General features: G+C 42.2%; 1 protein-coding gene and 2 non-coding genes across 5 annotated transcripts; all 3 read right to left on the bottom strand.

The window, feature by feature from the left end:
- Positions 1 to 1,108: 1,108 nt before the first annotated feature.
- On the bottom strand, positions 1,109 to 14,780 carry LOC121613562 (casein kinase II subunit alpha). 3 transcript variants are annotated; one of them, XM_041947018.1, is made up of 13 exons: positions 14,667 to 14,780; positions 11,890 to 12,199; positions 11,683 to 11,794; positions 10,531 to 10,632; positions 8,695 to 8,745; positions 8,340 to 8,399; positions 7,974 to 8,057; positions 7,586 to 7,696; positions 5,629 to 5,730; positions 5,133 to 5,233; positions 4,745 to 4,893; positions 4,540 to 4,629; positions 1,109 to 2,715 (listed from the first exon to the last, which is right to left on the bottom strand). In XM_041947018.1, the coding sequence occupies exons 2-13, from the start codon at positions 11,988 to 11,990 to the stop codon at positions 2,597 to 2,599; spliced, it is 1,182 nt and encodes a 393-aa protein (XP_041802952.1). In that variant the 5' UTR covers positions 11,991 to 12,199; positions 14,667 to 14,780; the 3' UTR covers positions 1,109 to 2,596. The 3 variants fall into 3 exon arrangements, with proteins under 3 accessions (XP_041802952.1, XP_041802961.1, XP_041802970.1); XM_041947027.1 differs by lacking the exon at positions 14,667 to 14,780 and having other exon boundaries at positions 11,890 to 14,646; XM_041947036.1 differs by lacking the exons at positions 10,531 to 10,632; positions 11,683 to 11,794; positions 11,890 to 12,199; positions 14,667 to 14,780 and adding an exon at positions 9,824 to 10,518.
- On the bottom strand, positions 6,307 to 6,444 carry LOC121625214. The gene has a single exon (XR_006007898.1). It is a non-coding gene; the product is annotated as a small nucleolar RNA SNORA57 (small nucleolar RNA).
- On the bottom strand, positions 8,503 to 8,640 carry LOC121625185. Its single transcript, XR_006007893.1, has one exon. It is a non-coding gene; the product is annotated as a small nucleolar RNA SNORA57 (small nucleolar RNA).
- Positions 14,781 to 23,769: the final 8,989 nt, after the last annotated feature.

Raw genomic sequence — 23,769 nt, 5'->3', positions numbered from 1 at the left:
ATTTTTGCTTACAAGTAAGTTTGCACAATTATTTGTGCATTTGTTTAGCACCTGTCTGATACTTTGACCACTCTGGTTTGTGTCCCCTTCAGCAGTAAAATTGGTAGTAAAGTATCTTCCTAACACATAGGACAGATGGACAAAATCACAAACACAGCAATGGTCTCACAGAGCCTTGGATGTTCTACAGTGCTGCTTTTAGTCAGTATGGCCTTCCAAGTGCCCTGAAGTATGATAGAGAATTACATCTGCAGAGCCCCATAAAGAACCAGTTCTCCTCCCTCACACTAGTTCAGTTAGTTCATGGTTAAAGAGATTTTCTTAAGCAAATCCATGGTGAGAGCATTTGAGGCAGAGCCCCTCTACAGGGCACAGACACATTATGTAATGATTTGCGTTTGTGCTCAAGTGATGCAAATTCTCAAACAACTTTAGAACTAATTAAAAGCAACTGAAGACTAAGAAACTGGGACTTTTTGGGCGTCTCAATGTCTGTGGCCCCAGGGGAGTTTCCTACTGGGCCAGCCTTGCTGCTAAGGTGACATTTTGGGAGGATTTTGACAGGGTACATTTGCATTTTTAAGTAGTGGTTGGGGTCAGCAGCAGCTCCATATTCTAACTTGGTTTAATAGTTAGTGTTTTACATTTGTCACGTTGCAATCTTGGAGGGGTCAATGTCAAAGTAATTTTTAAAGGACAGGTTAAAACATTCACAGTTGATCTTTGTACATTTCCTAATGTGAATTTAAACGCTGTCTAGCAAAACACAAAGATGGTTTTGCGCCACAAGACTTACACTGGACAATATCCACTTCCTTTGTCTCAGACTGCTGGAGCCTCGACTTGTTTTGTTCAGAATGACTAAATTTTGTAGACGTTTAGTGTCACACTGGGAAGCTTCACTGCCAGCATGGACTTGAGGAATACTTACAACAACCAGTAACTCTCTGTGTACATTTGGCATCAGAAACGATGCATTAAGAGACTAAGAGGAACTCTGAAGTCATCCTTAAAAATACAGCATTATGGTCTTAAAAATCCAGAATTTGCATTTTGTGTAAACGACAAGAGTGGTCTATATGAACATGACAAACAAATCAGTCAGATGTACCTGATAAATAAAACACGTGTTTATTTACACAAATATTTTCAAATACTAGTCTTCTACATAAGGACATAAAAATATATACAGTGATGTAGGGACTCAAACTGCTCCGTTTTCAGGTCAATGTATACATGTTCTGATTTATTTGCATTTTCAGGTTTTGAAATGAAAAAAAAAAGATGCATATGTACAGCAGGGTCTAAAACTTACACTTTCAAACTCTGGCACTAAAACACCGGGGGGAAAACTCTACCCTTCAAGTGCTATTCAACATTTCAAATTCAATACCTCCCTCAACATGTTAGTGAAAGCCAGTCAACTGTAATACTCGTCACAAAGCTAACCCAAGTCACTACACAACAGAAGTGAACTTTCCTCCAACACGAACAGCACTTTAGTCACCTGCAGATGATTATTGTGTCACATTATCATCTTATTCACCCACACTGTCATTCTGCATTACAGCATCTCCATGAGTAACTCCCACAAAACAAAACTAGGTTTGGTCAGTCTCTTCTTCCAACCGAGTAAACTTTGGTTATGTCTTGAAGTAATTCAAGAAAAGCCACTTGAAGTAATTCAAGGAACTGGAAAGCAGCACGTTTGAGAAACCATTTCTTTGAAAACCTGAATGAACCTTACCTGGCTTCTTAAGAGAGCATGGTACAACATTAGTCGATCAAACCACTTGATGGTGATGAACCTTATCCAGCAGTCCAGCACATTTCAATACAAAACAAATGAATGAATGACGTGACGGGGAGTCGCATATCAAAAGAAGACTGGTGATCTGGTTTGGTAAGAAAGGCGAGACAAAACTACTCAGGCAGAGAAAGTGTTGAAGTGTCATTGTGTTCACATACACCTGGAGCACAGAACAGCACCAAACACTTCCAAAACGCTGTGATCTGGAGGGTGTTTAGACTCATCTGGGGAGGTAAATTAACTGTTCTCATCAGGTCTGGTTTTTGACAATGCTGCATTAGTAAACTATACAGGATGTGCTCCTTTTGGTCCTGATGGCCAACATCTTTCTTTTGCCTTCTGGTGATGTACTTATTGACCACTGCCTTCACAATCCACACTAAAACACACAGGGGGGCTGCTGAGACCCCGAATCAGCCGTGGATGACACTCGCTCTCAGACTCACCACACACAAACACACACCCCTATGTATTCACTACGGCTCTTGGGGAAATGAAAGGAATACCTGTATATTTCAGTTACACAGAACATTCATTTCAGATGTCAGGTTAACACGCTCATTCAAAGAGGAAAAGGAACGGAAAAAACATCTTTCTTTTCTTAGTCGACAGCATCCTCCACGCCAGGAGGTTGGTGAGGCGCGGTCACACTGAGTTAGGTTGGATGTGGTGAGGGCTGGCAGAGTGGCACCTGTCTAGACACCCCACCCCCAATCCCGGGCCAGGTGGTGGTAGAGGTGGGAGAGACTGGGGAGAGGGGGGTCGAGTGTGGAATTGGGTGGGGTGTCACTGCGGGGCGCCGGCAGCAGCGGGCACCGGGGTGCTCAGGGCGTTGGTGGCAGCAGACAGGACCGGTGAGCCAGTGAGAGGGCCCAGGGCAGTGGAGGCTGGCAAGGCAGAGATACCTGAGGGAGAGAGGTCAGAGACTGTGAATGACCACCAGTGCCCTTTCTACAAAGTCTTGCTGAGACCAGAAAATGACTAACTCAGAAAGACTCAAATGTTGGAGAAATTGCAGCTGGGGGCACAGCTAGAAAACAATGCACACCCACTGGCTTCAGTCAGCACCATATAGAACAAAACAAGGCTAAACGTAAATACTGACGAAAGTTGTGCATCATTTAAGGAGTAATGTAGTACCTTTTGGATGACTCAGTGCACGCTTTGGTAACCAGCAGCTGAGTAAAGTGATGCAAGTTAACCCCAAATTTAGCTACAAATTATGCCCTGGAGCTGTTAGAGTGACCCCTGTGCTTCCCGACCTCAGCTTGGAGGATGAAGAAAAATAGATACTTTGCAGAGATTCAAGTATTCTAAGTAACAGAAAAGCATTCAGACACAGAAGTCTGTAACACAAATGTTTGCTAATGTCAATACAAATACAGAATGTTCTCTAACACATGAAATTAGGACAGCAAAAAAACACAAGTTACATAAATCGGATCCCAGACATATTTGGGGGTGGTTAGAGATACTATTCCAATCTGATATCCACAGATGCATCTCACTCCAGACAGTGTGGCTGCTCAAATTGGATTTCATGAGTCTTTTGTGTCATTCACAACGCAACAACGACAGGAGTGCATCAGCACAGCTGAGCATAATCCAGGCTACCACTAGCACAGCGGAGGAAAACAGAGAACAAGTCTTCTGCACCGCAACTTGACAGTGCATTAGTCTAGCGGGCAAGCTGATGGATCTCAATTTCTCATGCTTCCGCACTGGAAAGCTGTGCTGCTAGTGAACCCAGGCAGATAGGTTTGTGATGTGTGGATAAAAAAATCCAATCTGATCACTTGCAAAAAAAAAAAAAACAGTGCAGACAGTCTGTATTAAAGATCTGATTTGAGAATCAAAATTGATCTGCCTGCGGTCTGAACAAAGCCTTGTCACTAAGTGTAGGACTTGAAGCAGTTCAGCATATCTGATGCACTTCAACAATTCTTGCGATTGTTGGTTACATGGTTGAATGCACTTATTCGTAGTCGCCTTGGATATAAGTATTAGCTAAATAATGCTTTAGGGTGAATATGTCATGCTGTTGGGGTTTATTTCTCCATAGGAACCTGTTCACTTTACACTATCCCGCTTAGAACACGGCTTACTGCTAAAGCATTCAATAAAGTGACAGAAATAGTGATTAGAACATATTTTATAGATTTAAATGGGCCTACTCTCATCTGTCACCGCTCTCACTGCGCAGCGGCTCTGTCTGCTTCAGTCTCTGTGTCCTCAAGTCTCTTGTGCCTTAATATCACTTCTCCTGTTGGTCCAGCTTTGTTCTTTACTTTTCTTGTCTTTGTTGCTGGGGACATGTCGCTCTCCAGCCACACGTCAAGTGTTTTGTCCTCTCCAAACAAATTAAAAGTAATGTCTAGAAAATGCTCTATATTCTGCCCCTCAAATCAGCTGGTGATTTGTTATTGAGCTTGGTACATTAAGGGATTGCTCCTTTAGCCAGTTACTGTTAGGAGTTCCTGAGCAGGCGGTCATCTATCGAGAAATAAACACAGCTGAATTTTGGCGATTGACCAATCAGAATTGAGTATTTATGAGTGCCGTGTTCTAAATAAATGTAATGTAATGAGGGATCAAATCTGTAGTATAGAGTTTGTAGCAACAAAAACACATTTTGGAGAGTTATGAGTTATGTTCATAAAAGTTTTATCTAGACTGTGGAGCAGTAAAATACAATCTAACATAATTTCATGCCATATGTGTGTTCTCACCAGTGATCATGCTGGCTGTGCTAACAGCTGTGTTCCCACTGGGCAGATTGGCTGATCCAGCCACACGAGACTGATCTTTCACAATGGGGACTGTAGGAACAACAACAAAGAAGAAATCACTTAGTTTGTAATTTGTAATTGCCATTACTGGTTGTGATTCCCTTCTCACAAACATCAAAAGAAAAAAAACTCTGGCTGAGCTTACAGAAGTATGGGTGATCCATGGCCTCGCGGGCTGTCAGCCGGGCCTGGTGGTCATAGCGCAGCAGCTTGTCAAGGAAATCCAGAGCCTCAGGGCTGACCAGGTGCTGGTTCTCACTGTGGACAAACCGCTCCCACCGCTTCCGAGAATGCCTGAGGGGGAAAAAAAAAAAAAAAAAAAAAAAAAAAAACACTGACCACAGAGCAGCATGCCATACATGATGTGCACATGGAACACAGAGAAACTCCAGCTGCTGAATTAGAAATCATTTTGACTGATTTAAGGTTCAATGTTGATTAGCATTTAATTATTAGAAAATAAATAGCCTGCATAGACATCATCATAATAACAATCACCATCATCATCATTTGACCGCAGTCACAGCTCTCACCTTCCCAGAATGTCATTGAAGCGAGGCTCCAGCTCAATATTGTACTTGTCGATATAGTCATAGAGGTCTTCAGTCCCCAGAACCTTGGCTATTCTCACCAACTACAGGAGCACAAACAAGGAGCAAACAGTTTGTCAGCTCTATACCACAAACGATAGGCATTTCAGACAAAAATTAACAGTGAACACCAGACAAGTCGGTTACAGGGGATGCTCGGTGGTCACCAGAATACGCAGGAACTTTCCTGCGTATTCTGGTGCGTATCCTGTGGCCAGAAATGCCATTTCATACAAGTCAGTGCTGTTTAAAAACATTAACCGATGGGGGAAATAGTACTTTAGGGGAGAGCAAACCATGGTTTGTCATTAATGTAGCTGCTCCTCCAACGACGAGAACTGCATGAAGCAGCTACAGTCTGCCTTCATGAATAAGGCAAGGAGCTAACGGTGTCCAGTAGAGCAGTTTGTCCGATCCACCAACCCTGCTTTGTGTTTACCTGGTCATAGTTGTCATGGCCGTGGAAGAAGGGCTCCTTCCTGAAGATCATGCTCGCCAACATACAGCCCAAGCTCCACATATCCAGACTGTAGTCATACATCTGAAACAGACACAGTACAAGTCTCAAAGGGGGCACAGCCAGGATGATGGCAGTGAAATCTTATGTCCCTGCAATGCAGCTCCATAAGTAAGCATCGAAAGAAATGAAGCAAATATCCTTTGGCAACCAGAAACAAGCATGTGACCTTGTTTGAACCTGCAAAAGCAGCAGGGTTACTCAGTGCAGTTCTGAGAATACCAAAGACTCACTGGGTGAGCTGCATCATATAACCCAGATTCAATAAATCCAGTGTTTCCCCAACAAAGAGCAGACAATCACTTTCACCGTGGCTACCATATCATCAAGTGCATCAAGTGAAATCATTTCCTTATGAAATGTTCAGTTTCAGTGAGTCACGAGGTGCATCTCATGAGAAACAGGACCAACACTGTTAAAAATGTTTCTAATGATGTGATAGTGAATTTCTCCATTGTGAGATCAATAAGTATCTAATCTACAACTACAACCCATGAAGAAATCAATCCACTCATACAGTAACAGTGTATAACATCATCGTTGTTGTTAGAATTAGATTTGAAAGGGATTCTATTATCCATCACTAAAATTGACTTGTGGGAATGTGCCAGTGATTGAGGATAGAACCAGAAGATGGTCGACTTTCTGGCACCGAAGACATAGCACTGGAATTTTTATATTTCTCCATCACATACACACACGTGTACGGGAAAACAACAAGTACGCCAAGAAAGGAGGCTTCCACAATCTTACACCTCCAAGTTTAACAGAGGAAAGACTTGAAGTCTGTGTTGTTAACATCGCTACTATATACTGAGAAGTAATTCTAATAATGTCATTATGAAGTATAAATGAATTTGTCGTTAGGCGTACAGGTAGCGAACCACGATGAATATCGTTAATGTGTTCAGGTGGTTATTTTTTTTACTAGAACATTCAGACAGACATTCATTAACTGTACATCACTGTCTTTGAATTGATGCCAGCCCACGTGTCCTGGAGGATTTCAATGTCCTGGACAAATGGTTGACATCATGGTCAAATATTATCTGTTTTTACTGAGCTTAAAACAACTGATAGGCAGGCTATATGAAGAATGATGTCATCAAGTGTGCTCAGTGAGCTTTTCATGTTCATTACTCTTCTGGTGAATCCATTCTTGCTACCAGATTTTAAGCAGTGTGGACAAAACATTTTTTCTTCTCCATCTAGAATGAGGTGCCTCAGCCTGGGGAATTTGCTTTTCTTTTCAGGCCTGAATGCTTTTTTCAGTTGGAGCCACAGCATCAGCAGTCTCCATGACTTCAGACTGTATCTCAGGCTCATTGTTGTCACAGTCATTAGACCTGCCTGGTTTCTGAAAATACTTGTTTGGCCATGTCTTACCTCTCTTGCTCATTGCCATGATGGTGCTTATGCGTTCGATCACAGCACACCCTTTATACAGCAATCGACCCGAGCATGCGCTTTATCAGTGTGACGCAACAATGAAACAAATGTAACAGTTGCTTTGCTTATCACATAGGCCAGCCCAGGGCTTCCAAAAGGCTGGACCTCGTTCCAAAACTAGTTCGAATGGCAAGCCAACAGACGCAGGCCATGACTCAGTGAAAGTCAAATGATGGCCTGTGGGCCACATCGGTCCTGTGGAATGTGATCCATTTCAGAAAACACGGGCATCTAGTCTAGTTAGTTTTTTTTTTTTTTTTTTTTTTTAAGTGTGGGGTATTCAGTTGGTTGCAATTTGCAACCTCACCACTAAGATGCCACTGAATCCCACACACTGGTACACAAAGGGCATCTGAGAAATATCTTCACGAACACCCATCAGACACTTAACATGCTAAACCCACCAAAACATTCTATCCCACAGCTGTACCTGATAGTCCACCAGGAGCTCGGGTCCCTTAAAGTATCGGGAGGCAACTCTGACGTTATACTCCTGTCCTGGGTGGTAAAACTCGGCCAGACCCCAGTCAATAAGGCGCAACTACAGAGTAAGAAATAAGGCAGTTAGGAACTACAACCAGACAGTGTACGTATTGATGTTCAAAACAACAAAATGAATGGACATTTACCTATTTGTCACATACTACTGAATTAATGAATCAAAGCACACAATGCGAAAAGTGAACAGAAGTAGAGAAATACCCAAACAAAAAGCTACACAAACGCAACAATGATCAAACTTGAATTGAAGTTAAATGTAATAATGCACATATCTTTGTGTTTTGACTGAGATTAAGGAGACCGTGTTTATCACTCACCTTGCGGTGTTCATGATCAATCATTACGTTATGTGGCTTCACATCTCTATGCATGATTCCCATACTGTGGCAGTAGTCCAGGGCCTACGGACAAGAGCAGAGGGACTTTGTTATCCAGTTATCCAAGTTTTTTCTTCCAGCAACAGATTACAAGAAGATGTTGCCGACTAGACAACCCACAATGTTGTTGGCCTAAACAGAGGCTTGGTACTGTACGAGGACCCAAGCATGTACGAAAACCTAGAAAAAAAGGTCAAATGAAGGAGGGAAAAAGACGTGTTTAAGGACTTAAAGCTTCACCACCTTCAGGACATTCAGAGGTTACAGATTACGATCTGAAAGGCAGCTGAACCATGGATGACTCACCTTGAGGATTTCGTACATGTAGAACCGGATGTCATAATCTGTCAGGGTCTGGTACAGTTGCTGGAGACCAAAACAAAGTCATTAAGGTTTTTATGCTACTGTCTTACTCTAAAGAGAGCATGCATTCTTGGAACAGTGACAAATCAGATTTATTGATTTGTGGGAATGTGCCAGTGATTGAGGATAGAACCAGAAGATGGTTGACTTTCTGGCACCGAAGACATAGCACTGGACCTTTCGTATTCCTCCATCACATACACACACGTGTACGGGAAAACAACGAGTACGCCAAGAAAGGAGGCTTCCACAAGCTTACATAACAGTTTTACAGAGTAAAGAAAAGCTTTAGTCCTACCTTGAAGTCTGTGTTGTTAACATGTTCGAAGACCAAGGCAGGTGTCCGGGACTGAAAAAAAAAGCACATTACAAACACAAAACATTGTGTATTTATGTGTTGCAGTCTCAAACAACAACATCTAGGCCCAGTTCATCTCTTTGACTGACAAGGCAACAATGAGCTATAAGCTAAGGCACTAATGCAAACACTGTGCGAACTAACCAGGCAGCCACACCGTGAGCAACACTATGGCCGAGTCTACATGTGCCCATTCACGTCCTGTACACGAGTAAGAGTAAAAAACTCTGCCAGCACGCGGACAGTCACAGCTGTCTCTGGCCAATCAAACTACAAAAAGTCCAGTTTCTCTTATCTTGGTCTCATTACCAGGCTTACCAGGTTCACCACTGATTAGGTGGAATCCAGCCATTCCGAGCTACCATATTTTTTAATTCTTTAAAAGCACAGTTAGTCACCTGTGTTTTGTTTATGCTATGTAATTAACATTTGCTAGCTAGCTTGCTGTGTTTGGAATCTAAACACTTGAAAAACACAGCAGTAGTCTGATGAAAACTTTGTGGCTGCTGACCATTCATGCGTCCCTGGTCCGACCCACAAATGGTGGCTTGTTGCTTACAGTGTGAAGTAGAGCTGCAACTAACCAACAAACTCTCACTTTTTATCTATTCATTGTGTCATATTCTATGAGCTTCTAAAATCAACAGAGCCCAGGTGCCATCTTAAACTGCTTTGTCTGCCTGAGCAACTACCAAGAAGTACTTAAACAAGGCATTTACTTTACAAAGATGCATTAAGAGAAAAGCAGGAAATCTTTTTTACTTTTAAAGTACTTAGCTAGTGCTTAGTTTGTAAAGGACAGATAATACCTATAAATGGCAGAAGATAGCAAACAAATGCCAATGAAATGTCCACAGTGGCATCTTCAAATGTTTTTTATTCTGTTTAATATCAAAGATGTTTAGATTACATTATAAACAAAGAACAGCAGCAAAGACACATATTTGAGAAACTACAATAACAAATTTTCAACAATTTTCCTTGACCAACAAGTAGTGAATTATCTGGTTATTTAATTGATCAAGGAGATTTATTTGCCTTTCACCGCAGAAATAATCATCAAACACACCTCAAATTATCTCCAGTGGAGACAGGTGTTCTGGAGTTTTCTGTGTCCTTATCCACTTCCGCACATCTCCTTTTCATTTATTTCACTAATCCATACAAACATCAGTCAACAATAAATACAAAGAACAGAATGACTGTAGAGTGTGAAGGAGCATCAATGGCTGGGAACAGTACACTTTCTTTGGCCTCTTAGTATTTTTTTGGTCCAATTCGAACTGTTTAAGTTTTATTTTAATGAACAATGAAGGAAAAACACACACATATAGTGTAAAGGGAATTTAGCATGTACCAAGAGATTTTTAAGTCAAAGCAGAAATCTAACTTTAAAACAACACAAATGTTAAGTTAGTATGATGGCAATCCTGTATCATTATAAAACAACAACATTTGTTCCATTCTTTGGAGAGAACCCTGACACAACACGGGAATACAAGGCTGTATAACTGCTTAGGTCCAGCTACCTAACTTAAAGCCATAGCTGACTAAGTACTTACAGACACATACTTCCCAAGCCCAAGTGAAATCGATAAGCTTGCACAGCTGGTGGGCCCACCACGCTATTGGTACAGTAATGATATTTCAGAACAACATCATAAAGTTCGTTTTTAGAAAATGCAAATCATGTCATCAGGAAAACACAAACAAGGCTTCTGCTGCACTCATGACCAAAGAATCAAGTGTGCTTGCAAATCAATGCACTGTACTTACCACAGGGTCTTTCACAATATCGATGATGGAGATTATGTTAGGACCTCCACGCAGGTTCTCCAAAATCTTTATCTCACGCTTGATCTTCTTTTTCTTCACGGGCTAAAGGGAAAAGGATGAGGCACAGGAAGTAAGATGGAATCAAAGAATGAATTCATTTAATCAGAGCCCAGTGTTTTCCACTAGTGCATACAACCATACGAGCTGATTTAAAATAGCAGCAAGCTGGGGACCAAATTTATTCAGATTTAATTCCCCTTATCTTAGTCTTTATCCACAAACTACTTTAATCTCACTTTTACTGCTTATGCTCACTGGCTTAGCCCACTCTGTCTGCTTCTGTTACTCTCTCCCTGTAAGTGTCTGCTCTGTTGCCAGCAATACGTTTCATAAAATCACCCAAAAAAGACAACTCACATTTTAGATTTTCTATTTTCACAACATCAGGTGAGCCACATAAAGATGATGCTTGTTGTTAAAGACACAGCCCATCAGAATAATCGAAACCAACATGGCGCTGAATGAGATGGGCACCAACCAGGTACACTTAGAAGCATTTAGAAAATAAAGGCACAAGTAGGTCTGCACTTAACAGGAGGGATGAAACAGCAGAGAATGCCTCTCTCTCTCCGCATGTGTGTGTTAGTGTCAGTAGACAGAAGGGGTAGATCAGGGTGTCCAGTCAGCTACCTGATCATGGACCCCGGCATTCTCTAAGATGGACAAATTTTAAAAATGGGCCACCAAATATACATAGCCACACCTGGGTGGGCTGTCAAATTCTAAACACTATCATGCGTCTGTGAGAGAGAGCAAGACAGGGACGCATAGCTCTGAAAATCCTAATTAATCAATACATTAATTTGTGGCGGGCAATGGTGATATTATGGAGGGTTGTCAAGTATTAATCAATTTATGGGGAATCAGGTGTTTAAAAAAAATCAGTGTATCTCCGACACCCTTCAGCAGACACAAGTCATCAGGTGTGGCTGTGAGGCGAGCTGCCAATCTAAAAAGTAACAGTGACATGACTGGAAAAACAGCATGAAAGTAACAGACTGGAAATGTCCAGCCATCCGGCCGGCAGCACACGCTGACGGCACTCTGGGTGCCACTGACTTGTTCACGGCCTCTTTCTATGTATAGATTTACCTTGAGAATCTTCACCACCACCTTCTCATTATTGGTGATGTTGATTGCCTCAAAGACTTCACTGTACTTGCCACGTCCCAGCTTCCGCACCAGCTGAAAGTCATCCTGGTTTCTGTGAAAGAAAAATCACATCCAAACATCAGCTGGGATGAAGAAAAGCCAAACAGCATGCTGCAAATGTTGTGTGAGGGTCAACACAATATTTACCCCCACTCAACCACGTGAGACTCATAGTCCCAGTACTCCCTGGGCCGATGAGTGTTGACCTCAGTGTACACTCGGGCCCGGCTCGGCACGGGTCCTGACATGTCCGACAGCTTGGCAGAGATGGTGGGGAGACCTTACTGCAGCGGAGGACAGTTGGAGTACAGGGAGGATGGGTGGGAGGAAGGGAGGGAGGGAGGAAAAGGAGGGAAGGTAGGGGATGAGGGGGGCTGATCCCGACAGGGCAAAGGGATTGGGGAGGGGGCTTTGCCTGAGGACGGGGGGAGGGGCCACCAGGGGCACGGTGGGATAGCTTACAAAGAAGTTTGGAAAGAGGAAATAAAAGATTAGAGAAATTAAATTCCTGATTTATACAACAGCATCAAAGGTGTCTGTCGTATCTCCTTTCATCAATTGATAATGATAAGAAAGAGAGAAACGTGGCAATGTTTAGCATTGTGTCTTATTACATTTATCAGAGTTGTCAGATTTACTCTACCCCTGTACTGCTAAAACCATCTGTTGACAGTGAAAACACTGAGCTGGCAGATGAAAGACTAGCTAAAGCTAACAAATCTTCTAATTTCCACCATTATTCAGCTCCATCTCACATGAATGGTGAATAGGAGACCCATGTAGGAATGAATACTTCAGATATATCGTGAGTGATCCTCAGGTTCTCAAAAATCTTGAACTGTTGTTCATGGGTGAAGGCAAGATGGAGCATGGGAACAACAGGCTGATTGTTGCAACACTGTGCCAGACTGTTGTGGTGAGAAGGGAGCCGAGCTTCAAGCTGAAGCTCATAAATTGTGCTGTAACCTTCGCATATGGTCATGATCTTTCACTAGTGACCACAAAGCTGAAACCAAATTGAGCTACAGCGTGTTTATTTTACAAAGTGTTTTAATCATCACCACTGACTCCCAAAAGTATTGGCAGCCTGTTGAATTACTAAAGCAGGAAGAGATAAGCTGTGCAATTATTGATCTCATTCAAACAGCCAAAGTCATTCTTTGAATGACACACCAGTGATAGAACCACCAGAGTAACTCAACACTTTAATCTCTTTCCAGCCCAGGTCAAGTAAGGAACACTGAACAACAGAAAGACCTTTCCATATATGTGTGAGCAGTATCTGCCTTAAAATACTTCCTTATGACAAACGTAAACTATACCACATCCACGCAGTATTTTTAGAGAGAGAATTCATTGAAATTAAGTGTGTCTGGTGTCTTGTCAAGTTACAAGTAAATATGCTTACTTAAATGACATTTGACTTATTCTCATTTCATTCTTTCCAGTTTCCTGATAGCACTTTTCTATAGATGGAAAGCTAGATAAATGATAGGCTGGTTAACAGAAATTCCTCTGTGTAATCAAATAAAGACCGAAAGCATCCAAAATACACCCTCTAAAGTTGAATCAATGCTGCTCTTTAACCTTCTTAAAATAAACTGAACCCTTGCAGGGCTATTGTATTAGAAGGCATCAGTCTTAGCCAGGTGTACCTTACCTGACTAACTGGCAACAGAGTTTGGATCTCCAGTCGAATTTTAACATGCAGTTTCCTTTAATTGTCTTTTAGCTACACTGAAAAATTCCATTAACCGTCACATTAGCGCGCACATTAATCTGCACAATATCTGAAGAGACAATGAACCAAGTCACTAACATATTAAACCCCATGAGGCTTTCTGCTCGACAGGTTCTTTGAGGCCAACGTGCCAAAATAATGAGATTTGTAAGGCCAGACCTGAACTATCGGTCGTTAACCAAATCAGCCGTTAGAGTTCCTCACTTCTCAACGCTGATACATGCGCATTCTTTGTCGCTCTGTAGGTCGCCTGCGTAGTAGCGTTAACCCGTGACAGTAGAATCACACCGTAGCTACTTCATTTGATGACTGACTTTTATCTAAGAGCAATGATTTATAATATATAACCGCGGGTATTGACAGAGCATCTTGTGACAACACATCCTAACTAACCCATTGTGTGACATGTAAAGTCTTTGGCTGTGGAGCGTAGGCAATCACCTTAACCCCGACATCAATAGATACGTTATCGCCTTGGTTGGGCAGCGTAACCGTAGCGTAGCCCCGTTGTGTTCACTTCCGGCGAGGAAAGCAAGGGCAAATTTATCGTTAACCGTAAAAACTGTCATTTTCTTGCTTTTAATCCACAACGACAACGTCATGCAACATGAATGAAGACGTTCTCCTGATCGACAGGATCAACACCCCCATTCGGCTTTCACCTAACGTTATAGGTCGCGTTATCTTACGATCAGTGTATCAATCAGCACTGAATTCAATTAACCTTTATCTTTCACAAAAGCTCCGTCTTGCATCGAAAGGACTAATTATAGGTCCAAGAGTTATGTATTTCAGTTGAACGTTATCGTTACGCTGCCATTCACTCCAAATTATGCGACACTGGAAGTGTTGGGGTTATGCCGACATTCCCATAACATCTTAAAATCGAACGTTGACGTTTTAGGATGCTTTCAGTTTTGTTTCTGGCAGTGATTACACTAAAGCTATCTTTATTTTCTGGGGTCTAGAAGGCAATAGCTTAATAGTTAGCTTACTAACGATAGCTCATCCGAGTGGAATGGCTTTCGGTGTGATCTTAAGGTGCTGCTAACTTATCAGCTCTAGGCGGGCCCAAGTAGCTAGCTTGCTAATCTTAGCCGGCTAACGTTAGCACACGCTACACTCCACAGAGAATGTGAGTCGGCATCATTTACAACATAGAAACAATGAAGTGGATATTTACCCCCTTAACAAGTCGACGACCGAAATGCTTCCTAATAAGCTGAGTTTCGTCAAGTCAACGCTCCGCGCCTCCCTCCGTCGCCGGTGTGTCTGTGCCAGTGAGTGATTTCTGCTGTATCAGAGACAATATGGCTGACCACCGCCACCTACGTCCCCGAGTACTGCAACGGAGGCCGCGGAGGGACAAGCCAGTTACATTAAAGCTGACGATGAGAATTTTAACCTCATTGTCATTGTTTGATTTTACATCCAATATGTTGGAGTACACTGCCAATACAAAAGATATACGTGACTGTCCTAACAGTTGTACTGCACTGTATATCATAAGCCAATCAGCAACCACCACTATTGAATGCTCCAGTGTTGGAGGAGGGGAATAGAGAGACATTGAAGTGAACAGGAAAACCTGGACCCTCTCCCTGGACACATGATGTCAACATTTGTAACATAGAATATTCACATCTCAGCAGCACTTTTCTCGTCTAAATGTGTGTCGTTTCATTACATGAAACACAACATAAGTACATTAAACTAAAAATCCACCGACAACCGACTTGCTTGAAGTGTTTTTGGGGTGTGTTTCCCTTGACATCAGCTGTGTTGGTTACTGTTTGCTTGCCCAACCTCAGCTCCAACCAAACTTCCTTTCATTTGGCATATTTAGACTTTTTGGTTCTAGCAACTGACAAAGATGGCAGGTTTGGGCTGGTTTACTGCTTGTTTTCCTTTTGGAAGGTTAAGGATGACATCACATCACAGACACTATGTTCATATTTTTTACATAGTATAACTGTCCATTGCTCAAAGCAGTACCTTGGGCCTTGGTAAGGGGCCAGGCCCCAAGATAAGCAGTCAGGGAGACCTATAGTCTACTGTATGTAACACATGCATAGGCAGGTTGTGGCCCACAGGTCAGAACACACAGATTATCCATCTGTCATTCATTAAATTTATGCTTTAACATTAATTGGCTATGCCAAAGAGGGCCTTCAGTTACAGTGCAAAATCTTCAAAAGGCCTACTGAATAAGGGGTCTGATTTTGATCTGGGAATGATATATGTTGTTACTGACTGGCAAAAGCGATGGCTACGTCATTCATGGGTGAGAACATGGTCATTGTTACAATCTTTATTGCTTTATTGCCATTTCTGAGGGGTTCACATTGTTTAACAAATCAAAAAAGAGAATGTCATTTTAAAAAGACTCTTTAAATCTAGTGTATTTCACAAATCAATCAGAAAAACAATCCTTACTCTGTCCAAAAGGGGGTGCCACAACATTCAAAAACATGGCACACTGTACTTCAGTCTGTTAATCCCTGCCCTAAAGACGAGTGGAAGTGTCCAGTCGTTCACAAGACTACACTATAACACATAATATACTTAGAATATTGCAATATTGAAACCTGCGTTATGAACTGTTTATAGACTACTTTAACATAATGATGTTTTCTTTTACTTCCCTTGTACAGTTCCAATCAGCTTCTTCCCTAGATCTCTCACGTCACCATATTTGTGTTCTAGTTTTTGCAGACATGTATTTTTAAAAACACCTCTAAATTTTATTATTTAAAAATTTTAATTTGATTTTAATCAAAAGTAGTTGCATTAATTGACACAAGGAAAGTCTAAGGGCAGGTAGAATTGTAATATAATAGGTGTAGTGGAATGCAACAGGGCACACAACCAAAAAGCACAGTGGAAGGTGGTGGGAGTTGTAAATAAGGGCCATCAAGAAATGTTGGCCCTTGAGCCAGGTTAGTATGGCAATGTTTATGAATACAGTAATAGCCTGAGCCATAGCAAGATTTATCTTGCCCTTATGGCAGCAGCCACTGAGCCATTATCAGATGAGTGGCATGTATGAAATGGCAGAAGTCTCCATTTGCCATTGCTCAATGAGAAACAAAGTTCAGGTTTCACTGTGGTGTTGTGCTTGGAGCAGGAGCAGGCACATTCATTCTTCTCCACCACGCAGCAGGCAGGTCGAGGAGGTTGTTGAGGGCAGCAGCTTTCTGTCAGCGAGACTATTCATTGTGCTCTTTGGGGCCTTGATTAAGGATATCCTCTCAACAATTGCTCCGGGTGTTGAAACTGGTTCAAAGTTTTCAGACGTATATCAGACGATGCCTCCCATCCATCTCCCAGTTACAGGAGGCTCCAAGCAGTGAACAATTGCATTTAGTGGCCGCAAGATCATTCTTCATATCTTGTTAAAATACAGATTCACAGGCTTCCTTATAACTAAGACAGTTTTTCCCATGCATTGTCACAGCTTAATATATGTCGCTTTGTGTGGGTGTTTTTCTGTTCTCCAGGGGACAGTTATCTTCTAAACATCTCGGCCAAATGCGGGCTACCTGTGATTACTCTGCAGCAAACTCTAGGGTTGAGGGGAAGTTCACAGAGCAGTTTAATCATATGTTGGAAAAACTTGAATGGGAATATATTTGCCCGTCCACAGAATCAGCTTTATTGTTTGAAAAACAGGTTCAAGCTACTAGATTGGTCATACAGCACACACCGAATCAATTTAGGATGTAAAAAACAGTAAAAAACAGTCAACAGGCCTCTTAAGTATTTCACTGGACAAAGATAAAATGAAGAAAACACAACGCCTCTAAGAAAGCTTTTGGGGCCGTGATGGATGTCAGGCTGCTGCGGAAGTCTGCCTTTTTCCTCCTTCAGAGCAGTCTGTGAAGACATATTGTAGTATTATTTTGACAGGGGGAGAAATCAGGCCAACGATTAGTCACCTTTCACCTCTGCATTAAGGACCACCGCCCTAAGACTGAGGTAGCGTACATGAGCAGGAGCCAAGCAGAAAGCAATCAGAGCCCTGCCCTGGTGGAATGATATTGTCTGTACTAATGTCTCAGGTCATTCCACCACTTCCTCCCACTGCATGTTGGGAGGGAAACAATAGTCCCGAGAGTGTCCGTCAACACCATCGCCCATACAGAACACACGCCCACACACAAACACTCATCTGCTCTGTTAGACCGATATGTCAGTGTGATATTGGCCTTACATCAACAGATAGGGTTTGTCCACTTCTGTTATACAGTAATGGAGGTTCCTTTCTTACAGCAACATGTAATTAAATGTTAGTAATTTTCCACATTGTCAAGTATGTTTTTGTAACAAAATCATCTAAACTTAGATTTTCTCACTAGCTTTTCATGAGCTTACAACTGCATCCCCCTGGATCAGGTGTCATCACATCACCCAAATGTGTTCAGTTAACCTTTGAGGTGCCATCATTTTGTCACACATACTGTTACCAAGGTCAAGATTAAACTTCCATGCTCATGTTTAATTATGTTCCTGGTTTAAACATTTATTTGAAAGTCATTAATGTAGCCTCACACAGCCAAACTAGATCTCGCTTGAGTTGTTTTCACAATGAGATTAAAGTTTCAAATGTCTCATACATAGAGGTCCATAAGCAAACAATGGAATGATGAAATCGTTCTCTGTCATACTTTTAATGCCTATTTACAGCCACTGTGCAGAACTGAAATAGCTCTGACTTCGTTCTCCTAGTGGCAGTATCAAAAAAGACACTGTGGCAGACAGCAACGAACTTCGCACCCACCCCGCCTCATGGGTCAGACTGGAGAACACTGAGCTGAATGAGCTGAGAGCTGCACATACTGCACCAATTTATCATTGGAGGGAGGCTATAGTCATCAGAAAACACCTCACGGCATTGTAGCTATTAAATGATTCTGTAGGGGCATTGCATATTTCTTAACGCTAATGCTGATTCTGATGCAAAGACTGGTCAGATGATGGTATACAGTACCTCAAACAAATGTAATTTAGCATCTTAGCACAGGCTAACAGGTTAAGGGTTTAGGAGGTTTAGGTATTACATCACAGTCACTGAAGTGCCAGTTGGCTCATTTGAGCTAAAGGCCCAGTGTGTATGATTTAGTGGCATCTAGCTGCGAGGTTGCAGGTTGCAACAAACTAAGCACTCATTGTGATCATTGATTTACAAAGATGCATTTCGATTTTTGCTCCTTTATGTCCAACAACAAAAATCTACTCAGATGGGGGTGTCTGTATCTGATATCAATGTAGTGTCTTGCTTCAAAAGATGCACAGTCTAAACAGGCTTGCAAGTCAGTTGTAGTTGCAGAAGTGCATTTTATTTTCATCATCTCCATCTTTGCAGTTTTATTGCTCATGTAGCCTACATTGTAAACTCACTCTACCATACCACTACCATTTCTGCACGGCCAGAAGAACCTACAACCCACACTGTCACCAGCTCAATGCTTGAACAAAATCAACTATTGCTTAGGGCCCTGTGGCCACCAGGGGGCCCCAAGGATGATCAAAATGTCCCTAATGGGAGCTTGAAATGTTATGTGTGTGTGTGTGTGTGTGTGTGTGTGTGTATGTGTGTGTGTGTGATTATTTCAATCTCACAAATATTACAATGAGCCGGTTCAGTAATACTGCTGGTTATTTCTGCTACTACTGGCTGAGTTGGTGTCACATTCATTCGCACTTGTTGCAGTCTGGGTAGACAAGTGCTATTTTAGGATAACTCAGGAAAATGTGTAAGTTTGCTATGGCCCACCCTGGTCATACTGTATATTGGTTTCATTGTCAAGTGTATCTGCTCTATTTTCACTCAGATCCACCTGTTGCGGTCTCTCTCCTCTGTGAGCGTGGGTGTGTTTGTGTGGGTGTGTGTGACAAGTATGACACAGGATGTACAATGCATGGGGTTTGTAGCAGACGGGTGTGCCTGGTGTGATGAACAAGCTGAAATAGAATGAATCGTGTCTAAACTCAGTACTAGTACAATCAAATCAGTAAAATCATTTACCCCAAAGTAGCCTAATGCCTGCTGGGCCTATTTCTGTGGTGTGCGTGTGTATGTGAGGCTGGGGGTTGGGTTTTGTGTGTGCTCTCTCTGACAGTATTGGTGTGGCTTGCGGGTTAGAGGATGAGCTGGCTGCACACACCTGATCTTCTTACTTATGGCGGGCCTCCGGTGTTCTCGCTGCCACATTGTCACCGCTTTGTGGATCCAGCTCGCAACCCTCAAGCCACCCAGTACCTGTACCAGTCAGCTCGAGCCTCCGCTGTGACACACGGCCAACCTTCCTCACCGCCTGCTTGCTTGCCTCCCCCGCCTTCCCTGTGTCTGGAGACACCACCTCAACCTACTCTTCCCCCTAACCTCTGCCTAAATAAACTTTCACCTAGCCACCTTTTCCACGTCTTATTGTCTGCATTTTGGGCCCTGCCCCCTAGCCTCGTCACAATGTCCAGCTGTTGGGAGGGAGTGCTATTGTGTATGCCTTTGGTGGTTTTGTTGTCTTTATAAAACAAATGAATATATTTATATTTATGTATCCCCAAAGAAAATCTTGCCCTGGCCATGCTGTTCTCTGGAGCCAGGAATGCACAGCCACAACACCTGAAGTACTACTCCAGGAATAACCTGTGAAAGCAAGGTCATTACAACTTATTGCATATTTGAAGACAGCTGACCAAAGTTTCTGATCTGACAGAAATGTGATTGTCCAAGACCATCAGTCAAATCATTGATCGTTTGGGTAATCAAACAGATGATCCATGCAGCCAAACCGCACTTCAAATGACAGGTCATCAGGTACAACTCTAAAACTAAAACTCTAAACACCAGTTTTGGGACAAAATTAGGTTGAACCCATACAGTGTCTACCCAACTTTGGTGGGACAGCACTACTGATGCTATAGCGCTACCCTGCTATGAGGCTTGAAACTGCAGCTCAATGTTGTTTTGCCTTAATTTCAGGTGCCACATCGCCAAATACAACAACACTTGAAACAGGCTTTGTGGAGCTCACAGTGCACATTCACTGTGGCTACAGAAAACCTGGAGCTGGGCATTGCTGTGCAGCACATTCTTTTTACAAAGAAACCCTTTGAAAGTAACTCCCTTAGCGTACCACAACCTAAAAATCTGTATGAGTATCAGCCTTGAAACAGTGTTATCAGTCGTACACACAGACAGACAGACACACACACACACACTACTGTTTCTGGCCCAGTTAGTGCCTGTTTGGCTGCTGCAGAGGACTGCCTCTCTCACTCCACCCATCAATGGAAAACAATCATAAAAATCGGAAGCAGCCTTTCCAAGGCCGCTGTCCCATGAACGAGCTGCAGAGCATGTCCGATAGCGATTACCTCCTCTGACAGGGTTGAAGAGGAGGCAGGAGGGGTTGGGAGGTGTCTGTCCTGTCATACAGTTGAGCTACAGCACCATAAGGGTCTGTTTAGGGCTACGTGTGGTGGAGGGGAACTGTATCACAGTCTCAGCCCTTCGTATTTGCCCCACGGTATCCTCCACTAATGCTTACCAGACGGGGATGAAGATCAGGGAAGCGCCACTGATGACTTTGACAGATTAATTCATGTTCAGATGGAACTTTATACTGTCCTGACCACAGGGATATCACTAACTTTAATAAGATACCACTGATACTTTCCCTCATACCACTGTTGTGTATAAAGGATTCCAATAACATACAAAAGATATGAACATTTCTGCCTCTCTTTTATCTCCACCTTTACCATCTTAGTTAGCTGTTTATGGTCAATAACATTACTTTTGCCATATAAGACACCTTGCACCCATTATTCTATAGTCACTTGTGTATGTTCTTATGCCTTTTTATTCAGCCGTTTGAGTCCATGTAAACACGTTTCTTCTTTTTCTGTGGTTGTCACAAGCCAGTGCAAAACAATCTGCATGTACATTTTTCTAAATTTCAAAGAAATTGCTATCATTATATTTATATCTCAAATATCTCAGATTCTCTTATTATTCTACATGTATTCACTTATACTTAACCTACATGTCATATAAAAAAGGTTTTTAATTGCTCTATTTTATGTGTCCTACAGGACCTGCCCAGTCAGTGAATTCATTGTGAAATCTGAGTCACAATAAAGAGACTCTGACTCAGAGTTTTGTTCAGCCATGCTTTCCCACCCAGGAATTAAAATAAGCATCAGCTGAGCATGATGGGCCATCTGGGCCCCGATTGAAGTCAAAGCTGGCATTGACCCAGGGCCCCAGGCCCCACAGGGAGGACCTCGGAAGGGTCGAGCACTCAGGCCTTTTCCTTCCTGTTCCTCTATGACATCTTCCTGCCTTGGGGGGCCTCTGGGAGCCATTGAGCGGGGCTCCACCGGGCCCATGGAGCTGCAGGATAAGCTCACACAGCAGCTTCTAATTAGGCTTTAGCTCTGACAGGTGGAGTGAAACTGGAGGGTTGGGATGCTTTATGCAAGTGTGCAGTTATTTGTGCCGCCCCAGAGGACTGCAAGTGCGATAACTTTCTTTCAGAGGGGTGTCCCTCCAAATAACACTTCAGGAGTGATTTAAAGGATTGGGTTTAGCCATAACTGTGTTGTCAAAGGTTTAAAATAAATCTCATGGTTGGCTGTGACTCAGGTGTTGCAACTCACACTGTGGTAATAAGTAACTTTTGAGTGCTTTTGTAAGGAACGTTTATGACAGAAAAACAGAGGCCCTAGATAAAGACTAGTGTGCACAGATATGGTATTCTGAAAAATAAACACAGAGATGAGTCACATGTACAAATGCCATTTTTCTATGAGAGCATTGCATTTCCAGAACATGTATGCATATATTAGCTACAGCAAAACTGCACCAAACTCCACAGTGGAGGAATCCTAAATCAACAACTACACCCTCTTTGCCCCAAATCCTTCATACAGTAGATATTACTGTATACATTAGGGATCATAAAGATTTTGCATGTTTTGCCCACTTACCATAAACTATATATACTTCAGGGAACTGTTCAAAATTTTAGGAAATGCACTTATTCCCTATCTTGCAGAGAGTTGGATGAGAAGGTCAACATTACCTCACATCTGTACAGTAAATACTGTTAAGCCAGAAGACAGTTAGCTTAGCGTAGTAAAAAGACTGCAAATAAGGAGAAACAGCTATCCTGGAAACAGTCCACCATATAACCTAAAAACTTGCTTTTACAGTTTTAATAGGCATTAAGCAAATGATGTACAACTTAAATAGTGCGCTTCATAGCCGCTTGTAGGTGGATTTTGTTACCTGGACAGAGCCAGGCTATAGTCTTTGTGCTAAGCTAAGCTAATGCTTCTTGCCTATAACTTCATATTTAAGTAGAGATGTGAGAGTGGTATCAATATTCTCATCTACCTTTCTGCAAGAAAACATATAAGCAAAAATGTCAAACCACTCCTTAAATATTGTTTTTTTTTTTCAAGAAACACTGCTGTTTTACATTTTTCAGTTCATTTCTCTATGAAAACCAGCTTGCTGAGTCTTGCTTGAATAGGGTAATCCATCACAGTGGACATCTTGTCTTCTTTTATTTTCGCCACATTATGTGATTGTTGCAAGGTTAATGTGGTGCAGATTTTTCAAATCAATTTGCTGGCATTCATCCTTTAAGCACTTCCCCTAAACATGTCTTGTTGCTTTTTGATGCATCCAGTTAAAAACCTGGATTTCTATCCGTCTCTGCGTGCACACTGATTCTCACACCTCGCACAGCGCTACTCTCTTGCTGTGATCTATAACATTAATTCATCAGCAGCTGTGTTTGTCTGGACACAGGGTGCTAGGTGATATTAGCTGTGACTGATCAACACCACATGTGGACCCCAACCCAGGAGATTTACTACCAGAGCAGAGTCTTCCCAAAGATCAGCCCTCAGATTTCTGTATTTTCCTGGATACCGGCTCCAAGTGTCCATAACTTTGAATAAAGTGTTATTCATGAAAACAGAAAATTAGCTACTCCAGTTTCAGCTGCATTCAGGAAAACAAGGTTCTGTGTTTGATTTGTCAAACACGAGAATGCAAAAACTTGTGAACTTACAGATGTATTTTTAAAGAGGTGTTTTTCATTTTCAACACCAAAGTTTAAACTCTGCTTCTTCCTCTCTGTGGTTGATCTAGTTGGCATGGCTCCAGTAATGTGCTACACTCCCTGATGGTCCCCATGAGTAATCATCAGTCACCACAATGGATCCACCAACACTAATTTGTGTCTTTCCTGTTTTGCTTTTACCTT

The sequence above is a fragment of the Chelmon rostratus genome, chromosome 2 (assembly GCF_017976325.1).
Source record: "Chelmon rostratus isolate fCheRos1 chromosome 2, fCheRos1.pri, whole genome shotgun sequence".
In the NCBI taxonomy this organism is placed as follows: Eukaryota; Metazoa; Chordata; class Actinopteri; order Chaetodontiformes; family Chaetodontidae; genus Chelmon; species Chelmon rostratus.
The sequence above is the reverse complement of the archived record's forward strand: the minus strand, read 5'-3'. Positions and strand labels throughout refer to the sequence as shown.

Bases quoted from the DNA above. Each gene is read 5' to 3' on its own strand.
- LOC121613562 (XM_041947018.1), bottom strand. From the start codon at position 11,990: ATGTCAGGACCCGTGCCGAGCCGGGCCCGAGTGTACACTGAGGTCAAC. The intron at 10,633-11,682 runs GTAAATCTATAC...TTTTCCCTTTAG, and splicing joins TGGTGGTGAAGATTCTCAAG to CCCGTGAAGAAAAAGAAGAT. The intron at 4,630-4,744 runs GTAAGCTCAGCC...TTGTTCCTACAG, and splicing joins CATGGATCACCCATACTTCT to TCCCCATTGTGAAAGATCAG.